The sequence below is a fragment of the Oryza sativa genome, chromosome 4 (assembly GCF_034140825.1).
Source record: "Oryza sativa Japonica Group chromosome 4, ASM3414082v1".
Classification (NCBI taxonomy): Eukaryota; Viridiplantae; Streptophyta; class Magnoliopsida; order Poales; family Poaceae; genus Oryza; species Oryza sativa.
Window position 1 is genome coordinate 31147910 of NC_089038.1, and position 19839 is coordinate 31167748.

A 19839-nucleotide genomic window follows, 5' to 3' on the forward strand; every position below is an offset into this window, starting at 1 on the left:
TCATGCTATCTGGCTCCATTTGTTCCAGTAAGTTCAGAGGACAGTACAGTTTCACCACCAATCCTAGATATCCTTGACAAGTCAGCCTTTGCAGGTACAGCCATGGTAAAACGGTGTCACATCCCAAAGAACTCGGTCAATTGGAGCCCAAGCTTTGCTCCTTGATTCAATGTGGTGACAAATGAAACTGGCCAAAGGTTGAGCATCTCAAAGAACCCCCACAGATGGCAGCCTGGAATGGCTTGCATGGCTGCATCTGGAATTCTGGACAGAGAGACCTGTACCCTGAGCAGTGACTTCTTCAGGCATTGCTTCGGTGGCATGCGCCACCATTTTGAGCTAACTCCCTTGCCCAGCATCCCAGCTCACATTGAAATGCATATATATTCATTACATCAAAATTGTAATGTAGCTGTTCACTGGGCCAGAGTGTTGCCTGCAGGCTGCAGCTATAATGCATGGGTACTTCTATTTGCTTCAAAGGATTATTTAAATAATGTTTCTTCAACAATAGTCAGTGACATTTGAGATTAAATGCAGGCATGGTATAAGTGTAGACATGGTACATAGGTATGCTAAGTGAATGCTGCTGAATACATGCATAACATAGACACCTAAATGGAACATGGAAGGGCTTTAACAGCAGTGATACATCTAGTTGAAAAAAACATATATAGTTGTTTACCCAATTTCACTAAGTCTTCAAACAGCTGGATGGTAGTAATAACCAAGCCATCATATTTCACAAGACAAGCATTCAGTGCTCATAACCGAGGAATAGGTGAAAAGAAAGGACAAAATACAAGAAAAGACTATACATCCAAACCCCAGCTTAACATCTATTTTTACTAACCTTAATCATCCCCAACATTTGTACATTTTTCTCAATTCTAACATTCCACGAAACAAACTCCAAGTCAAAACATTTAAAAAGCACTTCTTCAGCAGCAGCTCTTCTAAGTTCCAACACCCAGCTTGCTAAACCGCTATGACATCGATATTTGAGGTATCTTCACATCTCAGGACTAATCCATAAAGGTCCCTTGGGAGGACACACTTGGCCCACTGGCAACCAGTAGAGATGGGCTCTGGTGGAGGAACAATCATCAACACGTTGTCATTCTTTTGAACAACCCCCATCACACTCACGGTGCTGCCTTCCTTAATGTATCTGCAGGTGATGAAGTAAATGTAGTGATTCACTAAGATATTTTACCAGGTCATTGAAGATCACAATTTTAGCTTGTGCATTCTAGGTGCAAACCAACTAAATAAGAAAATAATACCCTTCTTTTAGGCGCATTATCCGATCATCACTTGAGAGATTCCTTTCCCGCAGCCATCTTCGAAATTCAGGGGACATGTCTTTGTTGTCAGGATCAATGTCAATAATGACAGATTCATCCACGAATGGGGTCACTCGAGCACCATATCCTGCTTTCACCAATGCCCGGAGCCCAGATTGAAAATCTGAGATGTAGAAATCCACTGCGTGTTGCTGTCATGATTGCATTGGGATTGTCAGAGGTTAAGGTACATAGAGATCAGAGAAACAAATTCTCAAAGTTCAATATTCTTCAATAAAGCCTGTATACCATGATGTAATTGACTGCATCAATTTATTCTCAATGCCCACTTAGTAATGGGTATCTATCATTCATGAAAAAGAACTCACCTCCATTGACCGTAATCCCCAGGTAAACCGGTGATGCTGGGTGTTGGCAGCTTTTGAGTCCCAACCCCTATATTCATGTAAGGTAGTTGAAGTGTACACACATCTTGGAACCCTTTGATACGAGGACTCGAGAGGGAAATTTCCACAAGTAACAACCTGTGAAGTTAGACATGATAACTTAAGTAATTGTTTGGCATATTATCTCAGAAAAAAAGATCATGCACTGAATCTATGTACCAACATCTGTACATCTGTAATCTCCCCTCTCAAAAAAAAATACATATGTAATCTTCTAAACTGGAAGAAGCTCATCTGAAAATAAAGCAGGAGTATTGACTGATAGGATGATATGATAAATCAACAGCATTTTACATACCCCTGTAACCTTGATATACTGTCCATCTTTAGCAGTTCTTAGATCAGCATCAGAATAGCGATCCACAAACCCAATCACACCTCTCCTTGCCCAGCAAGCATTCCAAATGAAAAGTGCAGCAACAAAACCAAACAGCACCAGAACAACTATCAGAAGAATTGCATTGTGAACAGCACTAAGAATCAAGATGCCTGCTATGAGCCCCAACACAAAGAGCACACCCACTGCCCCGAGTATTAGCTTCGAAAGGCTTCCTGTGATTGAGTAACTGTCTTCTGTGGTGATTTTAGTAACAGCCTGGTTATGAGAAAAGGATGTGGCCCGCGTCTTCTTGGATGCAGCAGAATCAAGAGGTCCAGATACTTTCCTTTGAGCACCAGACGAATTCAGTGGCCCCGATGTGATAGGCCCAGATGTGATAAGTCCAGTTGTAGGAAGCATAGGAGGGAGAGGGCCAGAATTCTGCCGCGCCATTGGGGTCACTCCTCCAGACTGAGGACCTGATGATCTCTTTACTGGTTCTCCATGCTTATTGAGAGGTCCGGAGCTAGATTTTGCTCTTGCTGATCCACTAGCACCAGGAACTGAAGATGATAGAGAACCAGAGTAGTTGGACCGATCCCCGGCATTAGGGACAGGTCCAGAGTTTGATGCAGCACCTCCAAATGACGCATTCCTCGAAGGTGCATTGCTCAGTGGACCAGATTTTCTTGACTTGACAGCGTGGAGCTCAAACATCTTCCCAAGCTCTCCAGATTTTTTTATATCACCACCAGTGTATGGCATGGCAGTGGAACAAATGGTTGGGGCCTTCTCCTTCGGTTGCTCAGGTCGGCCAGACACATACAGGCCATTGCTAAGCTGATGCGATGGAAACCTCGAACCCATGTTTTTGAAACAACAGAATAAGCTATATCTTAGTGTTCAACCACCACTATAGTACAACCAAGTGAGATTATATTTGGGTCTTGATGTGCACAGCTATCCTTCTCATAGAACAACCTATATCTTGCATCAGCACCTGACCTGACAAAGACATCAAATAGAAAAGCGAATGAACATTATATGCATATCGGTATATTATGTGTGCCTCTTGGAACAAATAGTATGCTAATAGAAACAAAGAAAAACAATTGTAAGAATCACACATACTGATTATGAAATATCAAGGAGATTTTAGATGAACAGCCCTTCCACACATCACAGAGGGCTAATTACAGTAAAAAAAAAAGAAAAGGTAAACTAAGGGGCTTCTTTGGTTTGGATTTTTTTTAAAAAAAATTACAGATCTTTATTTTCATTCTTAGTACATCATGTATCTCTTTTTATGCTTTGCATTATGGCACAGCGGCATCCTAACAGCTACTGGTAGTAATTAGCAGCTGACTGATCCTTCACTATTTCCATTTCTGTAACAGGTTAAACATTACCAAAAACAAAGACGGGTGGCGTGGGGAAGGGAGAACTCCTAAACAGAGACACGATGCAGGTTTGAGTTACCAAAACCTCACAATGCCCCTTGCTCGCAACGAAAAATGCATGACGCGGAAAATTTTCCGGCCTTGGTAGGCCTATCACATCTTCCATCATCACTTCAGTAGCATAAAACAACTTGATATGAAATGCCTTTGTTGAAACATTTTTTTCCCACTCCCCCCAAATTTCAGGCTACAGGCAAAGCCCCGTAAAACATGCAGAGATTTCATGGAGACGCGCCTCCCCTGAAACAACTGACTACGCCAAGAAATCTACATAAAAAATTTCTGAATAATTTTGAGACACGACAACATCACTGGAAACAACATTTCTTAAAAAAAAAACGAAACCGTGTCAAACCCCCAACCCCTTACGAGTTACAGCGACAGATGCCCCCCCAAATCCCACCGGAATCTCGCTCCACCGACACAACGAAGCCCAAGCGCAGACACTCCCACGCCCCAGCCGGCCAGTCTCCACCACCAGGGAGGAGAGGGCTGCGAGAGAGAAAAGGAATGGCATGGATACCTTCACCACCGAGTCGAGCCCGAGACACGGAGGAGGGATGGCGGTGGAATGAGGCCAGCAACAACCGCCGCCGCCGCCGCCCCCGCGCGAGGAGAGGGCTAGCCGCCGGCTGAGGAGAGGCACGCCCACGCGCCGTGCGGCTCGCCGTCGCCGGCCGCGTCGCGCGCGTGGAGGCGAGGCGAGGTGGGGGAGGGGAGGGGAGAGGAGAGGAGGCGAGGTGGTCGTGCGTGCGTGCGCTGGAGACAGAGAGGAAGAAGGGGAGGGGGGAGGGGGGGGGGGGGAGTAGAGGAGGAGGCAGGTGAGTGAGAGGGGGGAATTTAAGTATACTTACACACTGATGATTTCGCGAATGGTTTTTTTAGGGGGAGTAGTATTTGTTATACCCGTTCGAGTTCATGATTTGTGTATGTGTGTAGGTATGTAGCAGTATTTTGGTTCATATTTTTTATGAAAAAAATATCTGTACACGGATGCTGATGTGAAATGACCGGATTGCCCCTTGTTTCCCCTGTGTTTTTCTATGCACCTTCTGTGTGCTTGCTTACTGCTCCCTCCGTCCCATAAAAAACTAATATAGTATTGGATATGACATAATCTATTACTACAAATTTGAACATACCTCTATTCAAATTCATTATACTAGAATATGCCACATCTAGTACTAACTTCGTTTTTTGTGGGCTGGGAGGGGTATGTGAGGATTTAGGCCCCCTTTGATTCAAAGGAAATACATAGAAATTTTAAAGGATTTCATTCCTATAGGAATTTTTCCTATATGGCACTTTGAATCAAAGGAATGAATCCTACGAAATTCTATGAAATTCCTATGGAATGCCTAAAGACATGCAAGTTTTGGAGGAAATTTAGCATGAGGTTCTATCTCATGGAAACTTTCTTATGAATCTTCATTTCTCCTCTAATTCCTGTGTTTTTCTGCGGTCCAATCAAACGGCCATTCCTGTGTCTTAACTGTGTTTTTGCAATCCTCTATTTTACACTTGCACTCGTATCAAAATCCTACGTTTTTCCTATTTCTACGTTTTTTCAATCCTGTGATTCAAAGGGCCCTTATCATATTCAGTGTTACGGAAGAGCACCCGATGAGGGTTACGACAGATTGGTTTAGGTTTTCTCGATTAAGATGTAAATTTTTTAAACTGTGAAATATTATGTTTTTAAAATAAAACTTTTTTAACTATCAAATAAATCTATCTTTTAAATTTATAATAATTATAACTCAATTAATTACACACGGTTGGTTTTCTCGTTTTGCATGCTCTGACTTCATTTTTAATCTATCTCACATAGCACCATAGAGAATGAGAAGCGAGTGCAGTGATCAACACTATGTCAAAGCATGGGTGGAACCTTGACATAGCACGATGTAAAGATACGCAACATTGGACAGTATTTGGAAGGAAGGCAACATTTTGGTCATTCGTTTTCTTGATTCCTTATTTTAGTATAGAGTTAAGTAAATTTCATAAAATTATATTTATTTTATCAAAATATCTATTTGCAAATTGCCCAGATATTTTAAGAAGGTAGTGGAATAATGACGAGACGAACAAAGAATGTTAACATGATTGTGGGAGGAGACCACTAGATACATTAATACTTGTCACCGTATTATCTCCGTCTCTTCTCATTATCCCTCAAGGAAGAAATGGTTGGATAATGCAAAAGTATCAAAATTATCTAAAGATGCACCATCAGATCAGATGGGTTGTCAAACTATCAGTTAACTATCTATTAGCTTCCAGTTTTTTAGATAACAGAATAAATATCCCAGTAATAATGATAAATTATAGGGCATGTTCACTTTGATGTCATTTTCAACCTTACCAAATTTTGGTAAGGCTGCCAAAAAAGTGGCTAAATTTAGTTTGCTGCCAAATTTTGGTAACTATATAAGAAATCTTGCCAAAATTTTGGCAACTTGCCAAAATGTTTGGCAACTGACGGAGCTCGTGGCTCCTCACCGGGAGACCGCGCAGGCCCCCCTTTGCCGGTTCGGCCGGGGGCTTAGGGTGAAATCTCAAGCTCTCTCGGTATGTGAAAAGATCGCCAGCTAGGAAGAAACGCGAGACACGGGCGATGTATACAGGTTCGGGCCGCTGAGAAGCGTAATACCCTACTCCTGTGTTTTGGTGGATCTGTGTATGAGGGAGCTACAAAGTGTGAGCCAACCTCTTACTTGTTCTAAGTTCCGAATCTGGAAAAGATCATCCCCCTTTCCCTATGGGCAAGGTCCTCCTTTTATACTTCAAGGGGATACCACATGCACCCCTCTCTTTCCAAACTGGACTTTTCTTCTCTTCATAAATGGACGGAGATTTGCACGGTTGTCCTCCGAACATCCTTCTGACGGGACGGCACACACCTACCTCCACTTCTGCCGAAGGCAGGCGCGTCGTGGGAACGTGGCTGTCTGCCGACGACATGACCAGTGTCAGACTGGTCATTCTTGTCCTCCACGCGTCAGTTCAACAATCTGCATGTTCGCCCTTCTTCATACAACATATAGGCTGTAATGGTTGGGATGAAGCCTGGTATAAATCTAACCAGGGCTAACGTGCCATCTCTAAGAGATTACACGCTAGCTCCGGCTTGAGACGAGTGCCTAGAGGCTTTCGTCTTGACGGGATGGGGCAAGGCGTGCGTCAGACCGCCAGTCGCCACCTAACCCGTGATCTGACCGGTCTGTGACCGGTCACAGACCGGATAAAGGAACGCGCTGCACTGCGCTGCATGCAGCGTGACACGTTCGACCAGACCGCAATAAATGTGGTTAGGTGAGGCTCACCGTGTTCACCCAACCCATTCATGTGGCGCTAACTCCACAAGGGGTCGGGGCGCCTCGGCCCTCGGGGCCGGGGCAGGAGTCACCCGACCCCCCCCTCGGGGAAATCAGGAGGAGGGCGGACACCTCACCCTCGGGCCCGACGTCCCCGAAGGTGCCAGGCCACGTGGGCGATTGTGTCTGCCTCAAGCCTCTGGTCACGATACTCCCGGTCCCATATCACCGACAGTAGCCCCCGGCGTTATGCCAGGGCGATCGCCCTTCTCAAGGGAAGCGGTCGGGCGTAACGCCACTCCTAAAGCCTGGTGACAGGTGGGACCGGTTTTCATGGTTGCGCAGAAACCTAACGGTCTCAAACCATGCACATCGGTAATGGTAACTTGGCTGTCCATAATGGGCGGTCTCTTTAAGACTTGCCACATCACCTAAGCAGCGCACGAATCTGGGTGAGCTGATTTGCTTCGCCTGGAGATATGGTAACGTCGCTTCGGCCGGCGAGCGTAATTAATGCGCGCACGATACGACCTATCTCGACTGCCACAATCGCATATCCACCTCATGCGCCGCAAGCGGGCGAATGGGATTAGTGGAAGCGTGGGCACGAGAAACGAGGGAGCGAGATAGTGAGAAACGAGGGAGCGAGATAGTGGGCGCGAGAAACGAGGAGCCGGGCCCAGCTATGGCAAGGGTATAAAAATACCGAGGAAAAGTTTTGCTCCCTTCCTTTCGCCATTATTCCTCTTGCCTTCGCCGCTTGAGCCCTAACTCTTTCTCTGCTGCGCCCTACCTTCGCCACACGCGCTCGCTCTCAATCATCCCTTTCTCCGGCGCCATGGCTCGGGGTTCCGCTCTGCTCGACGGAAGCGTACTTCCGCCTTCTCGCATCGTGAGCGAGAGGCATGCCGGGCTGCCGCGCCGCTTTATGCCGGAATCTGCCACCGACCGGGAGATAGTGATGCTGGGCGAGGGACGCCCGGCACCAGACTACCCGGGGCGGTCCGTCTTCTTCCTCCCCTTCGCAATGGCAGGGCTGGTTCCGCCATTTTCTTCTTTCTTTATGGATGTTCTGGATTTCTACGATCTCCAGATGGCGCACCTCACCCCCAATGCAGTGATGACATTGGCCATCTTCGCGCACCTGTGCGAGATGTTCATTGGGGTGCGCCCATCTCTTCGGCTGTTCCGGTGGTTCTTCACCGTGCAGTCGGTGTCGCCGCCGTCGGTGGTTGGTGGCTGCTACTTCCAGCCGCGGGGGCCGGTGTTGAACCGCTACATCCCCTGCGCCCTCCGCAAGAAGTGGGACGACTGGAAGAGCGACTGGTTCTACACCCCCCTCGCCAACGAAGCGCGCCTCCGACTTCCAAGTCAGCCCCCGGCGCAGGTCTCCAGCTGGCGGGCGCCGGTAGATCTGGGGGATGACTATGACGCCGTCCTCGACCGCCTGGCGGGCCTGCGATCCCAGGGGCTCACAGGGGCCATGGTGTACGGTGACTACCTCCGTCGCCGGATTGCGCCGCTCCAACGGCGCGCCCGAGGCGCCTGGGAGTACACCGGGTCCGAAGACTACATGCGGACCCACCAGGGAGTCAGATGGGATTGGGCTCCCGAGGACTTCAAGATCGTGGTCCAAAGGGTGCTGAATTTCAGCTCCGTGGAGACGTCTCTCATTCCTCAAGGAATCCTCCCCCTCTGCAGCGATCCCGACCGCGCCTCCATTCTGACCATTATGATGGGGGTCGGGGCCTCAGAGGAGGAAACTCCTAAGGGCCACGACGGCGCGGGCGAGAGCCGCCGGGGGGAACAATCTACCCCAGGAGGGGGTCGTGCTTCTGGGCCCCGCGTCGGGGGCTCGGGGAGCAGCCGCCCTGCCGACGCCCAGGGGAAGAGGAAGCTGGGAGGAACACCTCCCCCATCTCCTCCCCGAGGGGGCGGGGCGGTGCGTGCCAGCAGTCGGCACCCGGAGGGGGCCGCGCCGACATCGCAGCCCGAGGGGGAGCGCAAGAAGAAACGGCTCCGCAAGATGGGGGAGACGGAACCATCCCGGGGAAACCTGATTTCCCCTCCAAGGTGGTCATTTAACCGACCCCCTCGCAGGTTCGTCCCACTCTCATTGCGACCGCCTTTCTTTTATCCCAAAAGCAAGTTTTCTCTTACCCATCTTGTTTGTCTTCTGGTTTTTTCTTTTGCTTCAGCGATGTCCCGTCACGTTCCTCCCGCCATCCCAAGTCCGGCCAGTCCGAGGCCGAAGATCCGGGGGCCGCAGAGGAACGGAGGCGAGAATCTGACCGGCGAGAGGCCGCAGATCGCCTTCGGGAAGCTGAAGAGGCCGCCCGGGCTCGCCAAGCCGAAGAAGCTGCTAAGGAGGAAGCCGCCCGGGCTCGTCAGGCTGAGGCGATGGCGTCTTCCGAGGCAGCTCACGACAAAGCTGCTGGCGCGTCGCTTGGGCCCACTCCCTCGGGCGACGCTCAGGCGACAGCCTCCGGGGCGGCTCGCGACGAGGCCGCGGGCGGATCGCCTGGGCGCACTTCCCCAGGCGACGCCCAGGACCAAACGGGTCCGGGGGACATCCCCGAGCCCAGTGCGTCCTCCGGCGGGCCGAGCCGCGTCGCATTCTCTCCAAGGCGGCTCTTCTCCTCGTCTTCTGTCGCCTCGCTGAGCGCCGAGCCCCTTCTGCAGGCCTTGGCCGCCGCAAACACCGCGGTGCTAGATGGGTTCAGCGCCCAAGTGGAGGCCCTGCGAGCGGAACGAGCGGAGCTCGAGGCCGCATGGGCGCGTGTCGAGGAGGGGCGGCGCTCGGTGGATGTCATGGTGGAGGTGGGCCGTAAGGCTCACCGCCGTCACGTCTCGGAGCTTGAAGCCCGCAAAGCGGCGCTGGCAGAGATCGCCCGAGAGGTGGAGGAGGAGCGGGAGGTCGCCCTCATTGCCACCACCGCGATGATCGAGGCGCAGGACACCCTCCGCCTTCAACACGGGAGCTGGGAGGCGGAGCTAAAGAAAAAGCTCGACGCCGCCCAAGGGGTCCTTGACACCGCCGCTGCCCGAGAGCGGCGGGCAACGGAGATCGAAGCGGCGTCCCGGCGGCGCGAGGAGGCCCTTGAGGCCCGTGCTATGGCATTGGAGGAACACGCCGGCGCCGTGGAGAGGGGCTTGGCGGACCGCGAGGCCGCCGCCGCTATCCGGGAGGCAACGCTGGCGGTGCACGAGGCCGCCTGCGCCGAAGAGGAGTCCGCGCTCCGCCTCCGCGAGGACGCACTCGCTGAGCGGGAGCGAGCTCTCGAAGAGGCCGAGGCCGCGGCGCAACGGTTGGCGGATAGCCTTTCCCTCCGTGAGGCAGCGCTGGCAGAGCAGGCACGCCGCAATTTGGAATCCATCCGCGCCGAGAGAGCCGCACTGGAGCAGCGGGCTGCCGACCTCGAGGCGCGGGAAAAGGAGCTGGACGCGAGGGCGCGTATCAGCGGGGCGGCTGCGGGCGAAAGCGACTTAGCCGCCCGCCTCGCAGCTGCCGAACTCACCATCGCCGACATGCAGTGCGCGCTAGACTCATCCGCCGGGGAAGCCGAGGCCCTCCGCTTGGCGGGCGAAATAGGGCCCGGCATGCTTTGGGATGCGGTCTCCCGCCTGGATCGCGCCGGTCGGCAAGCGGGCCTCTGGAAAGGCCAGACAAGGACGCACTCCACCAACCTGGAAGGCCTCGCTCCGCACCTCACGAAGATGGCCTGGGCTCTCCAACAACTCCCCGAGGAGCTCGAGAAGACCATCAAGTCATCCTCGAGGGACCTCGCCCAAGGAGCGGTTGAACTCGTACTAGCGAGTTACCAGGCCAGGGACCCCAACTTCTCTCCATGGATGGCGCTGGAAGAGTTCCCTCCCGGGACCGAGGACGACGCGCGCGCGCGGGTCCGGGATGCCGCCGACCACATCGTCCACAGTTTCGAGGGGTCGGCCCCTCGGCTCGCGTTCGCCCCCAACTCCGACGAGGAGGGCGATGCCAGCGGTGCAGACGACCGTGACGACGAGGCCGGCGACCCGGGCGCATCGGACTGAGCCCCCAGGCCCCCGCCAGACTCCAGTTTTTTCTTTTTCTTTCTTCTAAGGTCTTCATGCCTCTTTTTTGTATAGATTAACTTAATCTGGAATCAAAAATGATGAAAAAATTTGTGTCAATTTTATTTTGCTATGCGTATGAGATGAGGATGATCTGTGCCGTGGTCCTCTTTTGTGTCTTAGCTTGATTTAAGGGCTCGTGCCCAAGTCCCAGTCCTCTAATGGCTCGGGTCGGGGCTAGTGCCTGGGGAGATCCACATGTCGAGGCTGGCCAGGCCGGGAACGTGGTGACCGAGGGTTATGGGTGACCCGATTGTGGGTTTTTGCCGATTCCCCCCCGAAGTTCACCACGCCCCGGGGCACGGCTCGGTTCTGGGCCCCGTTTGGCGATTTTAGCTGACCGAACCGAGCCCCCGAGGGCAAGGTTGAGCACGAGTGACCTTATTTCAAGTCAAGATTCTTCAAAAGGAAAAAACGGCACAGACACAACCTTTAGGAAATTGAAACTGCTTTTATTGAAATGCTGAAATAAGAGAAATAAGAATGTGCATGCGTGGTAGCCCCCGGCCAACCCTGCACACCCGAGGGGGGTGCGGGGTTGGCCCGAGCCAAAACCTGACACTCGACCCCCCCCTCAGGGGTAGAAGCGACGAAGATGTTCGATATTCCACGGGTTAGGCAGCTCAGTGCCGTCGCCCGTGGCCAGCCGTATGGAGCCCGGCCGGGGGACACCGATCACTCGATACGGACCCTCCCACATTGGTGAGAGCTTGCTCAATCCAGCACGCGTTTAGACGCGGCGTAAGACGAGGTCGTCGACGCAGAGTGATCGGGCCCGGACGTGGCGCTGATGGTAGCGCCGCAGGCTCTGCTGGTAGCGCGCGGCTCGGAGGGCCGCGCGCCTCCTTCGCTCTTCCAAGTAGTCGAGGTCATCTCTGCGAAGCTGATCTTGATCAGCTTCGCAGTACATGGTGGCCCGAGGAGACCTCAGGGTGAGCTCGGATGGGAGAACCGCTTCTGCGCCGTAGACGAGGAAGAAAGGCGTTTCCCCGGTTGCTCGGCTTGGTGTGGTTCGGTTTGCCCAGAGCACCGCTGGCAACTCCTCGATCCACGAATCGCCATGCTTCTTGAGAATATTGAAGGTCTTGGTTTTAAGGCCTTTGAGGATTTCTGCATTGGCGCGCTCCACTTGGCCATTGCTTCTGGGGTGGGCAGGTGAGGCGAAGCAGAGCTTGATGCCCATGTCTTCGCAGTAGTCGCCGAAGAGTTCACTAGTGAATTGGGTGCCATTATCCGTAATGATACGGTTAGGCACTCCAAAACGGGCCGTGATGCCCTTAATGAATTTAAGTGCAGAGTGCTTATCGATCTTGACGACCGGATAAGCCTCGGGCCACTTAGTGAACTTGTCGATCGCGACATACAGATACTCAAACCCGCCCGGGGCCCGCTTAAACGGTCCCAGGATATCGAGCCCCCAGACAGCAAATGGCCACGAAAGTGGTATGATCTGCAGGGCCTGGGCCGGCTGATGGATTTGCTTGGCGTGAAACTGACACGCTCTGCATCGCCGGACCAGATCAACTGCATCATTGAGAGCTGTCGGCCAATAGAACCCTTGACGAAAGGCCTTGCCAACCAAGGTGCGCGAGGCGGAATGGGCTCCGCACTCGCCTTCATGGATATCGGCAAGAAGCTCAACGCCTTGTTCCTGAGGAATGCACTTCAGGAGGATTCCGTTAGCCGCGCGCCGATAGAGGGTCCCTTCTATCAGCACGTAGCGTTTGGAAATGCGTTGGACGCGTTCTGTCACGCTCAGAAATTCCCGAATAGAATTCCAAGCAGAATGTGCATTAAAATCCCCGTCCAGGACCAGCCGGGGTACACAAACGACAATGTTGACATACAGATCCACGTCTTACAAACATTGTAAAATCTTACATAAATGCAGCGGAAAACGAAAGATAACTGGAGCTAAGCCTTGACTAAACTGCAGCGGGAACACCACTCCACAGGCATCCTCGACGGCACGGACGAAGCCTACTCCTCGGGGAAACCTTCATCTGACACATACCCGACCTCTGGGGTTGGGAAAAGTAGAGCAAGACTGAGTACTACCCACTGTACTCAGCAAGTCATACCGGAATAGGGGTATGATGCAGGGAATTAACAAAGAAGAGCTAGAGTGGTTCATTTGCATAAATACTGGCATTTATAAACAGGAATTTAATGCGAAAACAGTTGTAATAATTAAGCAGTATTAAACATCCGCTGTCCAACGCTAACCCACGTTGCAACAGGCCCAACCATCCACCTAAACTATCCAAGTTCAACAGATTACACTAGGGTGAGACTAATCACGGTGAATCTGGTTGACCGCCCATAACCGCGGGCACGGCTATTCGAATAGTTTTACTCTGATCAGAGGTGTACAACTGTACCCACAAGACACAGCCCCACGACACGTTTCCGTGTGCCGACATGCCACCACGACATACCGGAAAGAGGCCGTGACAGGACCCTTCGCATAACCCCCTCTAGCCAAGCACACCACACCTCAGGTTTCACCCCCGTCCCCAGCGGGCGACGGGCAGTCCCCTCTCGTGCCTAGGTGAATCCGGAAGCGACAGAGGCCGTCGCAGGGCCCGCCCCGCTCCATCACGCCCACCCTTGCCTGGATGCGTCGACTAGAGGAAAGCTACACTACAAGCCCAGCCGTTGCCCACGCTGGCTTGTGGTAAGTACGATAAATTCTTCCAGGGCATCCCGCGAACCGGTCCTTAACTGCCATGGGTGCGACCAGCAAAACCATGCACCCACAGCCCACCATGTGATTCATTTTAATTAACCAACACCGGAGCGGTGGTATTAAACCAACATTATCCTATAAACCTATAGTCTAGGTTTTAAATGAGATCCCCAATGTGTGCTAGTTGAACTAAGCATGGCTAAGCAATTCCTAGTCCAAAGTCTAATCATGTTATAACCCAAGCTAACAAAGGAGCATGATATCCAAAAGCATGGCTGTAACAATAGGTATCCATCCCATAGTGATATTATAAAACAATGCAATATTTGAAAGAAAACAATAGAGCATTTGCAATATAGGATCAACATGTTCAAGTGACAAGCATGACTTGCCTTGCTCTGCTGCTGGAGGAACCTCGGCGACTATCTCGAAGTACACCGGAGCGTCGGAGGGATCGGAATCTAGCGACATACAAAGCAAACATTGCAAACAGGCTATAAGACTACTGAAACAGAGAACAAAACCATTTTTAATGGATTCTACACATTTTTCTTGATTTACTGAGACTTGAATGGGATTAAACGGAGCTCGGATGAATTAGATATGAATTTTAGAAGATTCACTGTGTTTATTACTATAACCAAAATCCTTAAATAATTTATTGCGCAATATTAACCAGGGCTGACGTCAGCGAGGGGGCGCGGCGCCGACAGGCGGGGCCCACCGGTCAGCGACCGGGGAAGAGAGAAAGGGGGTGGCGGCGCGCGGGCCCACGGGTCAGCGGCACGGGGGAAAGGAGGGGCGGCGGCGCCACGTGGCGGCCGAACCGACGGCCCCGATCTACCCAAGGGTAGATCGGACGGCGGCGGGACCTCGCGGCCGGGGCGCGCGGGCGCGGCGCGAGACGGCGGCGACCATGGCGCCGGCGGCGCGGCGCTCACACGGCGGCGGCGCGCATGCGGCAGCGGCGCAAGGCGGCGACCGAAGGCGACCGACCGGCGGCGGGGAGCGGCGGCTAGAGGAGGAGCGGCGGCTACGCGGCTAAGCGGCGCGCACGCGGCTACACGGTACGGGAAAAAGGAGAAAGAGGAGGGGGAAGCCTCACCGACAACGGTCGACGACGGCGGCCGACGGAGGACGACGACGACGGCGGGACGAGCTCCGGAACCTCCTAACGAACAAAAGGAGAGGGATTAGAGAGAGAGGACAGAGCGTGGGAGGGCGAGAGCGCCGGCCGAAGGCGGCGGCCATGGCGCCACTTGCCGGCACACGACGGGGATGGGTCTCCGGCGGCGAACCTCGACGGGGAAGGGGCGGCCGAGGTAGATCTCGACCCCGCGAAGCTAACGGCGGCGACGGCGCGAGACGGCGACGAGCCTAGCGGCGGCTAGCGGCGGCCGGAGTAGCAAAAGCGGCGGCGGCGGGTGGTTGCACGGCGCGGAGGCGATGGGGAGCTCGGGAGGGGTCGGCGAAATGGGGAAAAAGCGAGAGGGGGTGCCGGCGATGCTTAAATAGGGGGAGAGAGGGCCGGACGTGGCCGGAAGAGGCGGGATTCGCCGGCCGACGCGGGGGAGTGGGGAGGAGAGAGAGGCGGGATTCGGTTTTCGAATCCCGGCCATCTCGGGCGCGGGCGCGAACGGGAGGGAGAGGGGAAAGGGCGCGGGAGACGCGGCGCACGCGCGGGCGTGGTCGACGTGGCCCGGAGAAGGCGGAGGCGTGGGTGCGGCGGCGGTTTCGGCGCGGCGGCGCGCCGGGATCGGCGGGAGGTGGGGGAAAGACCCGACAGGTGGGCCCCACCTGTCGGCGACCCCGAGAGAGGAGGCGGGCGGCGGCTGCCAGGCTGGGCCCTCGGCCTGCGGCCGGCCCAGCAAGGAGGAGGGGGAGGAAGGAGGGGAATGGGCCGGCGGCCCATCCGAAAAGAAAAAAAAGGAGGGAAAAAGGGAGGGAAAAGAAAAAGAAAAAGGAAAAGGATTTTCCCTGGAATAAAATATTGCTTGCTCAATTTTAATTGGTTAAAATTATTTCTAGAGCTCTGAAAATTCCACTAAAAATCCTGTTAATGAATTTCGACATGTAGAACTCAAGAAAAATTCCACATGTCCAATCCGATTATTATTTGCATTGTTTTCTTAGGGTTTTATCCTGATTTCACCTGCATTTTCTTGGGGTCATTTGAAAATTCAAATTTTGGCCTGGGAGGAAAACTTCGGGGTGTGACAAACCTACCCCCCTTAAACGGAATCTCGGCCCCGAGATTCGGAGGAGCTGGTGAAGAGGTGCGGATGGGCGGCTTTCAACTCATCTTCCCTTTCCCAGGTTGCTTCCTCTTCCGAATGATGACTCCACTGAACTCGGCAAAACCGGGTGACCTTGTTTCTGGTTCTCCTTTCACTGGTATCAAGTATGCGAACCGGCTTCTCCACGTATGTTAGGTCCTCCTGGATATCAATGTGCTCCGAATCAGCCTGTTCTTCAGGTACCCTTAAGCACTTCTTTAGTTGGGACACGTGGAACACGTCATGGATGCCGATCATGTTGGATGGAAGTTCTAGCTGATAAGCAACTTCTCCCCTTCGTTCCAAAATTTTGTATGGTCCCACGAAGCGTGGTGCCAACTTGCCTTTCGTCTGGAAACGGTGTACTCCCCGGAGCGGAGTGACACGAAGATACACGTAATCTCCTGCCTCAAAAGTGAGCTCCCTTCGACGGTTATCCGCGTAGCTCTTCTGTCGAGACTGAGCAATCCTCAACCTTTCCCTGATGATTCTGACTTTCTCTTCCGCTTCCGCTAATACTTCTGTTCCGAACAGTTGACGTTCGCCTGTCTGATCCCAGAAAAGAGGTGTGCGGCACTTCCGGCCGTATAGAGCTTCAAACGGTGCCATCTGTAGACTGGCCTGGTAGCTGTTGTTGTACGAGAATTCCGCATATGGTAAGCTTTTGTCCCAGGCTCCACCAAAATCAAGAGCGCAAGCTCTCAACATATCCTCCAAGATTTGATTGACACGCTCGGTCTGACCATCAGTTTGCGGGTGATAGGCCGTGCTGAAGTTTAAACGGGTCCCCAATTCTTCCTGCAGCTTCTGCCAGAACTTTGAGGTGAACTGACTACCTCGGTCGGATGCTATCTTCTTGGGTACCCCATGCAAACACATGATCCTTGCGAGGTACAATTCTGCCAATCTCTTTCCCGTATAGGTGGTATGTACTGGTATAAAGTGAGCCACCTTGGTGAGTCGATCCACGACTACCCAGATTGAATCATGTCCCGATGATGTCCGGGGCAGTCCTGTTATAAAGTCCATTCCAATCTCCTCCCATTTCCATTCCGGGATTTGGAGAGGTTGGAGTAAACCTGCTGGTCTTTGGTGCTCTGCTTTCACTCGCTGGCAAACATCGCAGAGTGCGACGAATTCAGCTATTTCTCTCCTCATGCTGACCCACCAAAACTTCTCTTTGAGGTCTTGATACATTTTAGTGCTGCCTGGATGAATGGAGTACTGGGTCTGATGAGCTTCGGTGAGTATCAGATCCTTCAATTCCTTGTCGTCCGGTACACACAATCTTTCTCCCATCCAGATTGTGCCATGCTCATCCTCAAGGAAATCCCGAGCCTTTCCGACTCTCATGTTCTTTTTCAGTTCTGCTATTTCCGGATCATTTACTTGAGCGGCTCTAACTTGATCCACGAGCGTAGGCCGTGCCTCCAGAGCGGCTACGAACCCGTGTTCAACAATTCCCATGTTGAGATGTTCAAGCTCCTGTCGCAATTCCTCACACATGCCCTCGATGCATAGAGCAGTGCAGTAACTTTTCCGGCTTAAAGCGTCTGCCACCACATTGGCTTTACCCGGGTGGTAGTGAATACTCATGTCATAGTCTTTGATTAGTTCCAACCATCTTCGTTGTCGAAGGTTTAGGTCTGGTTGGGTGAAGATGTATTTCAGACTTTTATGGTCCGTATATACTTCGCAGCGGTTGCCGACCAGATAGTGCCTCCAGATCTTCAAAGCATGGACCACTGCTGCCAATTCCAAGTCATGAGTTGGATAATTTCCTTCGTGTGGACGCAACTGCCGCGAGGCATACGCAACCACTCTGCCCTCTTGCATTAGGACACATCCAAGTCCGTGACGGGATGCATCGCAATAGACTTGGAAGTCTTTCGTCTGAGCTGTAATGACATGGCCCAGAAATTTAACTTCCGTCAACCAGAAGTCACACTTGCTGAACTTGGCGTATAGCTGGTGCTCCTTCAACTTCTCGAGTACTAGACGGAGATGTTGTTCATGTTCTTCCTCGGACTTTGAATAAATAAGTATGTCGTCGATGAATACCACAACAAACTTGTCCAGAAATTCCATGAACACTTTGTTCATCAGATTCATGAAGAATGCGGGTGCGTTAGTAAGTCCGAAGGACATAACCGTGCACTCATATAGCCCGTACCGAGTGGTGAAGGCCGTCTTCGGAATATCCTCTTCCCGGATTCTCAACTGGTGGTAGCCTGATCGCAGGTCTATCTTAGAGAACACTTTAGCTCCTTTCAGTTGATCAAATAAATCGTCGATTCGCGGCAAAGGATATTTATTCTTGATTGTGACCTCGTTAAGTGCGCGATAATCGACGCACATCCTCTTTGTCTTATCCTTTTTCTCCACAAAAATGACCGGAGCGCCCCAAGGTGAAGTGCTTGGTCGTATGTACCCTTTCTGCAGCTGTTCATCAACTTGCTTCTTGACCTCCGCTAATTCGTTGGCCGCCATTCTGTACGGTCTCTTATAGATTGGAGCGGTTCCTGGTGCCAAATCAATCCGGAATTCAATCTCCCTCTTGGGTGGCATGGTGGTGAGGTCTTCGGGGAACACCTCTGGATACTCGCAGACTATGGGTATGTCCTCCAATTTTCTCAAGTTCTTCTCTTCGGTGTCCACTGGGATTTTCGTCTCAATCTGATTCAACGAGGCTCCTTTCTTGGGTGAGACTAGAGATTTGTACACCACTGTTTCTCCCTTCTCGTTGGTCAAGGTGACTGTGCGATTCGCACAATCGATGACCCCCTTAAACTTGGTCAGCCAATCCATCCCAAGAATGACATCTAGGTCTTTGGATTCGAGAAGGATGAGGTTGGCTAGAAATGGTGACCTTTGAATTTCTATTGTTATAGAAGGGCTGAATTGAACCGAAGTGGAGCTATTCCCTGGGGTATGAACCCGCATCGGTGTGCTAAGTTCCTCTCTTATTAACCCATGCATCCCGACAAATTTCTTCGAGATGAAAGAATGCGTTGCACCAGAATCAAAAAGTACTGTTGCAGGGATTGAGTTAACAGGAAACGTACCCAGTACGACCTCTGGTGCTGCTTGTGCCTCCTCCGCAGATGCGTGGTTGACACGAGCCTGGATAAACCTTGGTCCGGCACGCCTGGGCTTCGGGCATTTGTCAGCGAAGTGGCCAAGCTCGCCACAGTTGAAGCAGGACCCTGGTTTTGCTCCCGTCTCCTTCTTGGCTTGTGCGGGCTGGCCTGACTGTGCCGGTGCCATCGGTGGGCGTGGAGCTGTACCGCGGTTGGGCTGACTTCCATGGTGATTCTGGCTGCCACTGGAGCCCTGGTGGAAGTTGCTGGGGTTGAATGGGCGGTGTTGACGAACAATCATGGTGGTAGGTCCACCCTGCTGCCCGGGAGTGAAGCGCGGCCTCTGGTGACTTCCCTGATGTGCCCTGAACTGAGCGGCCTTCCTCTTCCTATCCATCTTGTTGCGTTGATCCTCCTGGCGGATTGCCTTGTCAACCAGCCTCTCAAAGTCGGCGTAGTCCCCAGATATCAGTTGGTTGGTCAGCTCGTCATCCAGACCCGCCATGAACTTCTCCTGCTTCTCGGCGTCGGTGCGGACATCCTCTGGTGCATATCGCGCGAGGCGATTGAACTCATGGAGGTACTCTGTCACAGTCCTGTTGCCCTGATGGAGCGCCCGGAATTCCCTCTTCTTTTGTGCCACGACCCCGTCTGGCACCTGTGCCTTCCTGAAGCTACGGCAGAACTCTGCCCATGTGACTTCAGTACCCGGTGGGCGGGTGGCCATGTGGTTGTCCCACCAAGCTGACGCAGGACCCTGAAGCTGGTGTGTGGCGAAAGCGACCTTCTCCTGATCATTGCACTGTAGGAGATTCAGCTTCTTCTCTATCGC

The 19839-nt window shown here is 52.5% G+C and overlaps 1 protein-coding gene across 2 annotated transcripts; it reads right to left on the minus strand.

Moving 5' to 3' along the window:
• Nucleotides 1-658: 658 nt before the first annotated feature.
• LOC4336918 (uncharacterized membrane protein At1g16860) lies at nt 659-4349 on the minus strand. Of its 2 annotated transcripts, none has more exons than XM_015781697.3 (5): nt 4056-4349; nt 2052-3077; nt 1676-1831; nt 1287-1498; nt 659-1171 (listed from the first exon to the last, which is right to left on the minus strand). In XM_015781697.3, the coding sequence occupies exons 2-5, from the start codon at nt 2937-2939 to the stop codon at nt 979-981; spliced, it is 1449 nt and encodes a 482-aa protein (XP_015637183.1). In that variant the 5' UTR covers nt 2940-3077; nt 4056-4349; the 3' UTR covers nt 659-978. The 2 variants fall into 2 exon arrangements, with proteins under 2 accessions (XP_015637183.1, XP_015637184.1); XM_015781698.3 differs by having other exon boundaries at nt 2052-3072; nt 4056-4329.
• Between the last annotated feature and the right edge of the window lie 15490 nt (nt 4350-19839).

What these genes read in the sequence shown, in the direction of transcription:
- LOC4336918 (XM_015781697.3), bottom strand. Translation starts at nt 2,939, where the DNA reads ATGGGTTCGAGGTTTCCATCGCATCAGCTTAGCAATGGCCTGTATGTG. An exon ending in AGTATATCAAGGTTACAGGG is followed by an intron (nt 1,832 to 2,051) that starts GTATGTAAAATG and finishes CTAACTTCACAG; the next exon opens with GTTGTTACTTGTGGAAATTT. An exon ending in GGGGATTACGGTCAATGGAG is followed by an intron (nt 1,499 to 1,675) that starts GTGAGTTCTTTT and finishes CAATCATGACAG; the next exon opens with CAACACGCAGTGGATTTCTA.